The sequence below is a fragment of the Rhipicephalus sanguineus genome, chromosome 2, assembly GCF_013339695.2.
Source record: "Rhipicephalus sanguineus isolate Rsan-2018 chromosome 2, BIME_Rsan_1.4, whole genome shotgun sequence".
In the NCBI taxonomy this organism is placed as follows: domain Eukaryota; kingdom Metazoa; phylum Arthropoda; class Arachnida; order Ixodida; family Ixodidae; genus Rhipicephalus; species Rhipicephalus sanguineus.
The window spans coordinates 174,175,649-174,189,906 of NC_051177.1; the positions used below are offsets into that span (position 1 = coordinate 174,175,649).

Sequence of the window (14,258 nt, forward strand, 5' to 3'; positions counted from 1 at the left end):
ATTTTTGGGGTTCAACGTCCCACGGCCATGATATGAATATGAGAGACGCCGTAGTGGAGGACTCCGGAAATTTCGACCACCTGGGGTTCCTTAACGCCCACCTAAATCTAAGTACACGGTCCTCAAGCATTTTCACCTCCACCGAAAATGCCGCCACCGCGGCCGGGATTCGATCCCGCGACCTTCGGGTCAGCAGTCGATGTCGTAACCACCAGGCCACTGTGGCGGGTGGCCGCAATATCTAGGGGCAGGCAGATAGGTGCATTAGCACTATAAATGTGGTCTACACGATATAACCAAAGCTGAATTCATCATTTCGAGTACATTTCAGATTCTATAATCTGTACAGCAGTGAGTCACCTTACCAGGCGAACAGGGTATAAAGACTTGCTAAACGGAGAGTCGAGAAGATCCGAGGACAAGATAGTTGGCGGGATGAGTCGGCAATCAGTGTACCAGTTGTCAGCCTCGGCGTGATATGCGATAACCACAAAAATATCCACAGGAGAAGCCCTGCGCCAAATAAAAATAATATTTAGCTTCAGACATTCGTTCATGCATGTTAATTCAAAGAACTCATACACTAAAGACAGCAAAGCTGTAGATGGAAATCTCACACTACTAAGTAGTCCTGCGTGCGTGCTGCAACACGAAGCACACCTGTAGAAAAAAAAGCCCGAAACTGTGCTAAGAATTCACTAAGCGCTGCGCAGTTACTTCGCAGTAACCGTGGCTTTTAAGAAAAAAAAATACGCCATCTCCCGCTAAAGGGAACCATGTGTGGATGCGAAGCAGCGGGGAGCCAGTGTCAGCGCCAGTGTCAACGCTGACGTGGACACTGCCGCTGGCGCTAACTCTGACACTGACGGCGGCGTTGACGCTGGCGCTCATCGCGGCGTTGCGCAGGAGAGAATGAGGCGCGCGCATTCCGTCATTTTATACCGCGGAACTACCGTGGCGCCCCAGCGGAGTATGCAGCTGTCGCACCACCTATCGTGCGCGGCGCTCCGTACAGTAGAGGATTCCTAGATGAGAGAGAGGGGGGAGCGTAGGAGAGGAGAGGAGGAGGGGACGCGCGCCGCTTCGTAGAGTAGAGGGTTCCCAGAGGAGAGAGAGGGGGAGCGTAGAGGTGAGAGAGAGGGGGAGGGGATGCGCATGCGCAGTGGGGGTGGACGCCACGGGAAGAACGGACAAGGCCCCCGCCATAAGATGCTTCGCATCTAAAAGAAAAGTTCATCATTAAATCAGAGCTTAGCAAATTTATGTTATGAGTTATATCCGACTGATTTCCTACATGATATGCAACGGCTCTGGGATGCCAGAAGTGCAGCCTCTGTAGGCCTGCCGTTCTGGCTGTAAGTACTCCTGATCAAGGATATTTGACAGACCTCCTTTATCGGGACTAATCACAGCCAAGCTGTCCGGGGACAGCTTTTTTTCTACAATCCCCCCATCTGTATTTCACAAAGATGGCAAATAAACTTATTATTATTATTATTATTATTATTATTATTATTATTATTATTATTATTATTATTATTATTATTATTATTATTATTATTATTATTATTATAATGCGAAACATCGTTTCTTCTGGTTCGTCGTCGACGTTGGCATGTTGCAGCCTGCTCTCACAAATACGCCTTAATCCGTAGCCCCCCTGATCTTCCACTGGTAATGGCGCTTGACGTACAAGTTGTGTTGCTCACTGATCTTGAACATTTGTACAAACCATAGCACCGCATTCCTCTGTTAGCGTTAGCTGCCGCTACACCCAAGCAACTGTAGAGCTCCCCTATTAAACATCTATCTCCGAAGACAAACACATAGAGAAGCCCCAACGTCTTCACTTGAATTATGCTAATGGTAACTTTCCTTAGGGCGCCCATTTTTGACAGTATGGCCGCATATATCTGCTGTGGCATTCCAACGAAGTCACTTATTCAACGATATAATTTGTAAAACGGCAAAATACATCAGAGCCATGTATATATGTATCACAAATTTTGCTCTGTGATGCAGCCCATCCCATACTGATGGGTAAAATCAAGGCTATATTTCTACAAAATATTGTGGACAGTCAGAAAAAATGTTTTTAACGCGATAGCGTTAGAGAGCTCGTGTCGCAGAAATTCCGCCGTCGGCGTCGGCACCGTTGGTTGTGAGCGAAAAATCGACCGTGAGCCAAACATCGAGAAAGAAGCAAATAAAATAAAGAATAAAAATTTCGGTCCCATTGAGGATCGAACCCGAGCCGTCCGCGTGGCAAGCAGGTGTCCTACCACAATGGCACGACGTTACTTGCGGCTGCTTCGGAAAAAAACACTGCATAAATGCTACGTAGTGGAAGGAGTCTCCTTAACGCATTTTGTTCGACAAGTGTCACGACGAAAACGAGCCCATTCGGCGATTTGTAGGCGCATTTGGGAGGCCATCAAACTATGTCGAAAAAGGCCGGGATAGTGCAGCCATCGCCGCTAAAAACACACACGAACTTTCAAGCAGCTCTAAAAATGGACAACTATGTCCATCTAGCGGAAAACATATCAACAAGCAAACAGCAAACGCTAGATAATGTGCTGCCATCTGTGAGGCATTGTGAGACTGTTCATGGCCTCCGAGATGGCGAGCGCGCGGCGTGTATCTTGGAGGCCATGCGACTCTTGCTTTAGATCAAAAACCTGTACCATTCGCGCGCGCGCGTGTGTGTGTGTGTTTTTGTGCGTGTGTAACAATACACATTAATAAGTTTGCACTTATTGGTTGAAGTGCGCACTAGGGGCCGGATTTCGCTATTGCGTTCAACTCTTAAAGGCGAAGCTTAAGGGTCCCCCAATTTTAAATACACTTATTCACTGAAATCTCTGCCAGATATCATGGCTCTGACGTCCAGAAACTAGTGAGCTGTAGTTACGCTAGAGTACACTGCGCATGCTTCATCTTCTCACTTTCCAGCTTAATCGTAATCTAATCCATGACCATTACCAGAAAGAAGGTCCACTGTAAATAGGCGTCGGAATGGCCACTCGTACTGGAGGTGCTCATAAGTACGCAGGAAGCCTGCCGTAGGGCCGGCAGGTCAGGATGCTAACGGTGTCTTCCTTGATTTATTATGCACCAGCCTTCAGCACTGCTCAAACACACATTTTTTTTGTTCCAGCATCCACCTACACCAACTAGCGCGTCACAACCGTTACAACACATTTACATCGCATTCTAAAGTCGCCTGCAGAACATGTCAAGAAAATTGGACACGTCGCTGATCACCACGATGAGCGGAATCGCAGAGACTGAGAACCTTGGACTCAGGACCGCGAGTACGCCACTCGCATTCTAGCAAATCCAGCACTCGCGTTGGTGGTCCCTATCTTACTTTCAATGAACATCTCGAGACTGACAATAACCTGGTGGGAAAAAACTTTGGGTAGGGCCAGTTGTGTCATCGCTGAAAACATTGACGACTGGCGCAAAAACCGAGGACAGTGAAGGCATAGTTCACCCGCCCTGTGTGTTTATGCCTTCACTGTCTGTCTTCGTTCTTTACGCTACTCGTGAATGTTTTCAGCCATGAACTAGCGTGCTTTTCCGCTAGGCCACGAATAAGGATGGTCATGGAGACGTTAATGAATTTTCTAATGGTGACCTTGCCAACCACATAATTTTGCGCTTTCCTCGCTAAGTTTTGACGTAGAGGACGAGCTCACTAGCACAGTGAAAATAAGTCGAACTACACGACAAAGCAAGCCCTGTTAGGTCTAAAAAGCAGAGGCGTTATTCTAGTGTCTCTATCTGTCCGCGCAGTATGTTCTCTATTTAATTAAAATGTGCAAGTTACTATACACAAGAGCCAGGTCATCTTGCATTACTCGAATCACTCATTCTCCAAACCTACACTTTTCGTCGCGGCGTTAAAGTATTCTCACATAACGCGTTTGTTACCTGAGCCTTTGAGCGACAAGTTCTCCGTTTCGGTCCGAGTACAGCGTGTGGAAGATGATCGTGTAGCTTGGTCGGTCCGTTGGGCTCTTCTTGTAATACATCAAACTGGAAATCATCTGCGCAAAGAGTCAAAAAAGACATATATATATAAGATGTCTGTTCCACGTCTTCAGGCTCGCACGGCAATATTCTAAATTAGGCCTGGTAGCTTACGTGCTAAAACAACAGTGTGATTATCAACCACGCCGTACTGCGAGACTTTGCATTCAGATAAACTTGCTACCAATGTTTTAGCGTGCATACTGTGAACGGTAATCGACCCTGTTTGCATTACTACGCTCCAATCGAAAACATAGATGTTCCATGTGCATCCTGAAGATGCAGTACTAAACTAAACATGAGACAATAGGATCAGTGCTGCGCATGCGACTTTCACACACGCACAATTATATATATATATATATATATATATATATATATATATATATATATATATATATATATATATATATATATAGTCTATTATGTCACCTGCATGTAAACACCGGAAACCCATGTTCGTGTCCTAGCCACATCTCCGATTTCCTTTTCATATCCCTAGCTTCTAAAGCAATACCACAGTATTGGTTCTACAATTGTTGGGCCAAAGAGAGAGCCACACTGTTTTTCCCACGTGACACGCACCTGCAAGCTTCTAGCCGCGTATTCCACGGACGTTGCAGCGCTCATTGTAGTCGATCTCAGAGGTGCGTTCACTTGGGCGTAGTGGTAGATTCGGTTGCGCTCCCAGAAATAATCCAAGAAATTCGTTGTCGTCATGTTTCGCACAAGTAGTTCCATTGCGGTATCGTTCCTCATGGTCGAGCTGGCACAAAGAAACGGAAAAAGCTTTACGTGACCTTAGTGTTCCATTTAGTGTCTAATGGTGCAGCCCCTAGCGTTTGGTGACTCTCTGGTTCGCTTGGGTGGACTCTAAGAGTGAGAGAAAACAATTTCGTATTGGGCATGTGGTATATATATCTTAATGGCACATACTCGCGAGAAAACGCTCTGCTCCTGCTATGAACTCATTCACTTAAATTAAGCGCACTCGACGAGTTGGCCTGCGCTTACTTCTGCGTGGCATTTGCGATAAACTCCGGCAGTGCACCGTCGTGCAACCGAAGTGGATCGCAGAGGCCACGTAGAAAGAAGCGCGTGGTTGAGATCTTCCCCGCCAGATGCTGCAACGATACTGGTTGTTCACAAGAAAACCGTCTGTTGTTGAATGAGCTGTCCAATTAACACTTATTAATTATTATGACAGTTAATTAGTCATTTTAATTTGTCCGATTTCATATATAATCTATACAATTCTTAAAAACCATTACTTCCTTTTTTATATGAACTTTTATTTTTATTCGGATTTCATCGCATTCCAGATAGCTTTCAACTTGCGGTTGGCTGGGGGCGAATTCCGGTGTGCTTCTTGAAAAGCATAATGCCGCTAGATGCTAATGCCGAAACGTTTTATTGTCCTGCGCATACCCTAGCAATCGAGACGGCCAACGCAAACTCGGACCTATACAATAACTGTGCATATCATGGCTAGACGATGGATTTAGAAAAAATTACACCATCTCCCACTCAAGGGAACCATGAGGGGATGCGAAGCAGCGTTGGGGGTGCACACCATGTTTCCATTACGTTCACTCGACGTTTCCGTTAGCGAAAGGCCTATTGGGGGCTCCGGAGGGAGGTACGTGGAAGGGCCAGCGCCCTGCGGAGGCAGCGCCCGGTAGGAGCTTCCGGGCGCGGGCACGTGCACCCTATCTCGACAGGGATTAGCAGATGACTCCTGACTTTCTATTGACTTTCTGTGTGCTGAGTTTGCATTGAAGACAGAAATCACGAAGGACGCTTCGCTCGCTGCAGCGGCGCGTTTTGCTTACGCCAGCGTTTTGTTGGGTAATGTTAAGTCGGATGCTAAAAGAGTTAACTTGTATACTTACTTTTTATAACATTCCAATTTGTTGCTATCGCATTTACTGATTCGCCCTTGCGGCGAGACTGTGGTTTTTTTGTGTAATAAAAATGTAATATCTTCCTCACACACATTATTGAACCTCCATCATTCACTACACCTGTTGTGCCTAAGAGTGCTATACCTTAACTGTACGTGCAATGTAGAATTCCATGCTCCTGTCCGCTGGTCACGCCATTCCGCTAGGAGTTTAGTGTCGTAAGTTTGAATTCGATCCCTCGCACGCGACTAGTTTCTAACGTTTTCGCATCCGGTGATGCTCTACAGGTGAATATGGTTTGTTTGCAGATAGCACATATTCGTGATACGGAGATTGTGCACCCGAAATAAACATAGCATGAAGGAGCATAAATAGCGTACACCAGCTCTGCAAGACAATTCGGCAGCAGTTCCATAATAACTGATGCAGGAGAACAATCCCGTTCAGATGCAACATCTGTGAAGCCGTCGTCACCTCTCACTTTAATCAGTCTAGGACCTGTATTGCAAATCAGTTCTGCGGAATCCCGCCAGATGGCGGAAGGGTTAAGAAAGGGAAAATAGACAACCACCCGTTTGTAGCTTATTTCTGTGGCTTATTGTGGCTTTATTTCTGAGAAATCCGTATGGATTTCCTTGTGGCTTCGTGCTACAAACGGGTGGTTGTCTATTTTTCCTTTCTTAGTCTAGGACATACATATCATCAATGATGTGTTAGCCTTCGTCCGCTTAGAGAAACGGAAATCTGGAAAGAATACACCCCACAAGAAAACCCTCCGAAAATTAGATGCCTACATTACCACACTGCAAACCGTTTCACACCCTTATAGGTGTATTTGCGATAAAACACCTATCGTACACCCTTTTTTTCTGTCAATATTATCCGAAAGGATGTAATGTCTTCCTTGCACACCCTTCGCACACCCTTTTTTAATTTTTGGGTGTACAATGGGTGTATGTTCTGTTAAACACCCATGGGTGTTCTTTGGATTTTACACCTATGGGTCAATTCACGCAGTGATTTGACCCATAGGTGTAAACAGGTATCGTTGTACTGCTGAATGCAGTTAACTGAGACATTGAACACCACGGGCAACGCCTCCTGAAACCACGGGTCACCACCCCGTTCGACAGAGCGTCTTGGCACAGGATACTGTTTCACGAGGCACCTGAGTGTGAAGCTACCTGCTCGTGAACCAGTAATGGTTCACTTTGGTCTGCTAAGCTTGCCACTCAATTTTCATTATTTTAGTTGTGCATCACAAGTCTGCTGTAATTGCAAAGACGCATGTATTTTGCCTACTTTATTAGGCAAGTGGTAGTGAAAATAAAATATAGCATTGTCGTGCATGAGGTTCTGAATGCAGTGAGTCAACTGATGTTACTTATTTTGAGCTCACATCCAGATTTATTTTTGAGAAATCATTTCCAAAATAATTTCATTTATTGCTTGATTGGATTGACACGTTGAATGAATGCCCGAAATACATTCGGAATAATATATGTATTTGTTTAGCATTCATAAGCATTTGTTCAGTTTAGAGACAGTTGGCTTCACTGCTCTGTGGTCATCGCAAACACCTCTCAACGCTTAATCTATAGCATACATATACAGTGAAATCTCGTTGACACGATTCTGCATAATACGTTTTTTAGCCTAATAAGCTTTCGTTTTTATTTCCTGCCAACATCCCTTGAAAATAATGCATTTTCATGAGTTTAATACCATCACATTTTTGCCAAACTGGATAATACGACCGCGAAAGTGGATCTTGACCGATATATCGAGAAATCCTGCGTTTATTCTTCGCTATGACAGCTCGCACCGCGTTCCAACAAGCCACGATCTGCGCGTAGCAGAGCCGCTGAGACCACAGCAGAACCAGTTTAGCGGCGAAAAGAAGGCTGCTAGGCGATCTTTTCTTTGAGATTATATATATACATATATATTGCCGCTTTGTGAGGGCCTCCCCTCCAGTGAAGGGAGACTTTAAGCCCTGCTTGTAGTCAAGCAGCCCTTACTGTGTCGTCGCAATGCTTACTGCGATTCGAATACACTGTGTAAAGCATAACAAAACATAACACTGCCGCAGAAAGAAAGCGAGAAAGCTGCGCCCACGCGACCCAACAACGGCCGGGGCGCCACCTCCTCTGCCGGCGCAGCCGCCGCGCGTGCGCAGCGCGCGGAACAGCTCTATCACCACGTGACCTAAGCAACGCGCTCAGACACGCCGCCGGACTCCATCGTTTTCTTCGTGTGTTGCGCATCGCCTCCCGATCGGTCGAGTTTTGCAATCGGTGTGTTTCGGTTGTTTGAAGTGTGCGTGCGCTGTGTGCTCGTCCTTTACCTTCTGCCATTGCTGCTTATTACGAAGATGCACTATACTCAAAGGGAGACCTGCAGCTTCATATCGTGGAGTACTCGAACTGAAACGGTATGTACCACTATCACGTTGCTACGGCCAGCGCTTTGTTAACTCCGAGAGCGCGATCTAATGCCGTTAACTAAGCCTTTCTTAACTGGTTGACGATCGGTGAGCATTTGTTAACGTAGCGAGCATATGTGAGTGTATTGTTTCATCGGGATGAAGGCAAAGTTGTGTGACATTAGGCGCGGGCAAGCTTTGCTTTGTTTGGTGTTGAAAGCAGTGTGCGCATGCGCGGCTGTGATTCGGAGGGGGATTTGAACGCAGTTGTGGCGGTGCCCTCCTGTCGGCGGTGGTGTTGGAAGGGGGCCCCGCTCTCGATGAACCACTATTTTGATTTAAGAATAGTTGGGTTGTGACGGCGCCTGTTACCTCTAAGCGTCAAGCGTGTCTAAGGCGCGTATGCTTCGGCCTGTTGGTAATTCAAGTGCATTTTTTCGCACAAGAAAAAAAAAACAGGACAGAAAACGACGACGTGGTGTCCGCGTCGTTCTTTTCCGTCCGTGTTCGTTTTGTGCGCTAAAACTACCGTGATGCTCGGGCTGATGCGTGTGGGTCATTTTAACGCAGCATGTTGCTTCGTTTTAGGTACGCCGCGCGAAGCTCGCCTAAGTGCTAATACATTCCGTTTCGTTAAATTCGTACCGACGTTTTAATTCATCCGTAACATAGGTTTCCTGATAATGCCGGCACCCGTGCACGGGGAGCCGTTCGTTAAACTTGGCTTGTGTTCGAATGAATTGGTTTGTGTTCGAATGAATTTTTCATGTCTGTGTGTGGCCGAATCGCCTTAACTACCTGAACTGTGCAAGCGCTAGTTCGAGCATCAGTGTGCACTTAGACGTGCGCAGGGTTCCCCATCAGGGGGGAGGGAAGTAGGAAGGTTAATCGCTGCCCCCCTTCCGCCTTACTACAAAGTCAAAGTAGGGGGCAGACTTTGCGCCCCCCCCCCCCTCTGTCTGAATTGACTAGGGGGTGCGCCCCCCCCCTTTCGCGCGTACGCCTGAGTGCCCGCGTTCGAGCACAATTTATTTTATTCTATTTGTTTCCATTATGTCTAGCTTTCATTATTTTGTTGTGGTTATTAAGAGTTATATGTGCCTCGCCTCGCTTTGGCGTTGTAACTTCGCTAAATACTTTTACATGTACAAACATTAAAAAACGCAGTTTGTACGACCACCTCCAATGATATTATTTGGTAAAAGACAAGCCTAATGATTTATAAGACGTTTGATTATAAGATTTATAAGACATTCAAGGCTGCAACTTGCAGCCTTGAAGAGAAGTCCTTCTGCAGAGTTTTGTTTTATATGCTTTTTATCGCTGTGCAGGAATCCTTCATGCCACTAAAGAATGCTCCTTTTTCTTTAAAAATGCGGATGATATTTGTCAAATAGTACTTTCTCTTTCCCAAACAAGCTAATTGCACGTAGAAAAGCTGTTAATTCTCTCCAGTTCCATATGGGCTATGTTATGAGCTTCATTTTTGGATGGTACTATCGCGAACAAAAATCACAGCATATCCACGGAGTGAATGATGATGAGTGGGCGAAGCTGCGGAGGTTCATCGGTAAACCGTGAATCTTCCGTGAATTCTGCCCAGTACATCATCACCGACGTGAGATCGGGCGCGTTTATACTAAAGGTTCGATGAGTTATGACGACTTGCAGCTCACTTTAATTTTACATGTACGCTGTGAATTTTCATTGTTTAGAAAACCATTGCTTTAGAAAACACCTTGCGTCTTTCGTTAAGCAGCTGGCGTCTTTTTCGTTTTGCTTTAGAAACATCTGGCGTTCTTTCGTTTTGTTTTTACAAAACATCTGGCGTCTTTCGTTGGTTTATTTCATCAATCAACGGCGTTTTGAACAAATTTTTTATTGTTTAATCACGCACAGGAGAAATCTCACCAGGCACTACCTTGGAGGTAAACAATGGCTGCTAATGGGAATGAGAGACAGAAGAAGTCGGCTTTTAGCTAACACTTACACTTCTACAGAGACAGAAGAATTCGGCTTTTAGTTAACGCGCACGCTGCGAATTTTTTATTGTTCAACAACGCACAGGAGAAATCTCCCACCGGCACCACCTTGGAGGTCAAAGGGTAAGACTTGTTACTCACTACTACGAGCACGACGAGGGACGAACGGGTGCCGCCTTAAGGAGCTTCGCCCCTAATATGAGCTCGAACACGCGAGCGCGTGGCGAACAGCCTTGAACCTTACGTCGGCTGATTCGCAGCGGCTAGAGTCACTGTATATGCTACCTTTAGGTAGCAGAGTTGCGCATAGGTCCGGCTAGCAACCAACGCTATGCGGTGAAGTCGCACTCCGTTTGTGCAGGCGACATGCCTACCGTGTCGGCGATTAACATGTCTCGCGTGTCGAAGATCGGCGATAAACATTGGCTGTCGATGAATAATTCATTTCGCTGCAGCGGCGGCGTCGAGAAATACAAAAATTGGCCCGAGCGCCAGCTTCTCCGCAATGCGTGGTTGCTAGCGGCGTTTGGAAGACAGATGCGCAACTCTGCTACCTACAGGTAGCATATACAGTAACTCTAGCAGCGGCGGCTGTCGGAAACAAAGCGGAAAGGGCGCCGCGCTTCCACTAGCTGTTGACCCTCCCGCTTCGATATTGTTGATGCGAAACGGCATCTTAGAGAGTGTCAGTGGCCGCTAGCGGTGATATGAATTCCGATCAACGCGAACAGCCACATCAGACTAGGTAGCTGCTGAGATATCGGCTGTGACGTAGCCTGCCACGATGCGCAGGCCATGCTTGCGCATCGTTATCTCGGTGGTGTCGGCTGAGGATTTTGCTGCGCCTCGTTTATTTATTTTGTTATCATTGCTAGCGGTCATTGGTACGCAATCAGCCGACATCTCGCAGCAACGCTAGCGAGGCGGGAGTACCAACAGTCAGCGGAACAGCGCCCCCCCTCTCCCCTCCAGTTTCGGCAGCGCCATCCACGTATCACCCTATCTCAGTTTTAAGGCTATTTTCCACGTGCTCGCATGTTCGAGCTCATATTACTCACGATAGTACACGGTACAGAAACTGTTATTTACTGAAACAAATAATTGAAGTCTGCGTAGCGCTCTCCAGACAATGATCTTTTTATTTTTTATCATGCAGGAAGCGAGCGTTCCAATAACACCTTGCATTGTGTACGATGGCCCCGATCTTCCCTATGCAAGCAAGCTTTTCCTCCATGTGGACAAAGAACTGCTCTTCAGTGGGTCCAACGCCGAAGAATGTGTAGCTGCACTCATGGCAGCACATTGGCTGTTAAATATCGACTGCCATCACAAGGCGTTCAACGTTCTCGTCGCCGTTGAATGGCTCCTTCTTGGCCAGTGGGTAATGACTCCGAGGATACAAGTAGTAAAGCTCCTGAACATTTTCAAGAAAGCCTAGAAAATAGGCCTTAGCTTCTGCTTAAAGTATGTCGCCACCTGTGATTAACTCGAGCTTAAGCCATAAAGTTATATTTTCATATGGTAACGAGTAGTTATTTGTTTTACATTATACAGAAACGAATACTATGGCGGTACTAGTATTTCATTTCAATTTCTTGCTCACTTTCTTGTGACATTTTAATACAAGCCATATTGTCTCTGCCGATTTCAACATGTTCTCACAGGTCATTCCACTTTGTGGGTTATTGGCTTAGTTTTTATATTCAAAGGAGTTTGTGACTTTTTTGCAGTAGTTTTAATAATTGAGATCTTTTGCTATTGAAACTTTTGCTTAACAAAACTGCCAGTACTTGTCAGTGAAATCATTGCATCGAATATTGTTTTAAAATTTATTTTTGAGCTATATGACAAGCTTTAAGTTCTGTCAATATTTTTAAAGGAAATAAATACTCGTTTTATTCAATTACCAATGATTCTGTTGTCTTTGCTTGGAAAGGGATAATCTTTAAATTTCTCTGAACATGCCCGTGTAAAATTTGGTTGAACTGTTGTTATGTAGGTAATGCTTCTGCAGGGCTGTCGTGGTCATAACGTCTCTATTCCCATGCATTTCCTGCATATTACCGCATTCAGCATGCGCTGCAACGTGCGCGTCATGGCCCGATTGCTCACTTTTTTGTGTTGGAGCCACAATCCATTGCTTTTGAGAAAGTGGGAAAGATTTCACAATTCCAGCAATGTGCACAGTTTTCTACTTCACTCATGTACTTTCCCAGAAAATAGATAATATGGAGGCCTGCTGTGGAAAACGACATTCTGAGTCCTTAAAATGTTGCGTGAGTTGTCACGGAGCATTGATACCCTGCTCGTGTATCAGCTACAGCTGTGTGATGACAGTGTTTACCCTACTAAGAAAGTCGACAACAGGCACAATGGTGTGGGCACTGCTGGAATTTTGAAACTTTATCAATCCACTTTCTCATCAAGGAATGGCACATTTATGAACTATCTCTTTAACAGGAGAACGACCAGACCGTACCTTGTGTGTTCCTGTTGATTTCAAACACATACACTGATGTTATGCAGCCCATTTAAGACGATGGCACCTTATTTTATCAACTGCATAAGTGCAGGTATAAGAATTGGCACCAATATTTCCCTTCTTAGGAAGGGCAACTACAGCGGGAAAATTCATGCTGGGGTGCGCCCGAAGGGACCAGGTGTCTGTAGTGCCCCAAGGGGGCTGACAGGGAAGAAGGTTCATTTGTGCTTCTCCCTGTAACTGCTACCTTTTCGAGGGCGGTTTCATCTATTACACCCCACTCGCACGGGTGTAGCTTGTTCTAAGACCCATACTGCACTTTACGGCTGTATTACAATGAAGCATGTTAAATTGAATTCCTCATTATGAAGTGGAAATAACGCCCTTGCTTCATATTTTGACACAAACGCCTTGGTCATTTGTGCTCCATGTCATTTGTTCTCCTTGTTTGGCGGCATACGCGATGCCGCTCCGCACACTCGAGAAAGGTCATTGAATACCGTAGAATTTGTCTCGGATGTACGAGCTTTGTGTTTATAAAAGCTTGGCTTTATTTTGTACTATTGGATAACTGTGTGAACATCTTGCAATGTGTGTCAACACATTTTAGGTAATGACTGTATTCAGTCACGATTGCACTGTATATGTAAGGGCCATATACGCCGTAGTTCATATGCACCATAAAATCAGTGCTGCTGCCAGCATTTTCCTTCTGTGGCAGGAGCCACTATAATGGTCATGCGCCCTTGAAAGGACTAGCTAAAGGGTAAGCTTTCTAGCGTTTCAATGGGAGCCAACTTGGAGGGGGGAACCACTCGAATTATGGAAATTTTTGCCTGGGTGTTTGGGTGTAATTGTGCATAAACACCCTAACGCCCTTTTTCTCGTTTGGGTGTAATGTGCTTTTACACCCTACACCCTTTTTTTCATTTGGGTGTAATATGCTTTTACACCCAACCACACCCATTGGGTGAAAGTTTGAAATTACACCCATTGTATAGGTGTAATCCTGCTTGGTACACCTATTTTTTGGGGTGTAGGGGTGTGAGTTATAGACACCAAGTTACACCCATACGGGTGTAAAGTGGTTTACAGTGCAGATGCCGCAATGAAAAATACGTTGGTCACGAGCATTAAGCTACAGTCGAACACGCATATATCGAACTCGCAAAAATAAAAACTCGCATTAGTTCAATATATCTTATCATTCGATATGACGCTATTAAAGAATTTGCAGTATTGTCGTTGCGAATTTCGGTGCGAAAGTGGGCTTCACCACATGGCTTCGCAATAATGCATTATTCAACTCATAACTTTCTGCTTTTGATTTAGTAATGCTCAAGGGAGCAACATAAAAAGAAGTTTCGGCTTCCCCTGACTCCTTTTCACCTGGCCAAACAAACGTCGAAGGTAGCACTACCTGTTTA

At 45.4% G+C, this 14,258-nt stretch overlaps 1 protein-coding gene across 1 annotated transcript in view; it reads right to left on the minus strand.

The window, feature by feature from the left end:
• LOC119382045 (uncharacterized) overlaps positions 1-14,258 on the minus strand; it is a 48,026-nt gene that overhangs the window by 16,614 nt on the left and 17,154 nt on the right. Inside the window, exons 5-7 of the mRNA XM_049412984.1 lie at positions 4,624-4,804; positions 3,940-4,055; positions 366-513 (exon numbers count right to left, since the gene is read on the minus strand). Coding sequence (XP_049268941.1) covers positions 366-513; positions 3,940-4,055; positions 4,624-4,804 — 445 coding nt within the window. The remainder of the gene's footprint in view (positions 1-365; positions 514-3,939; positions 4,056-4,623; positions 4,805-14,258) is intronic.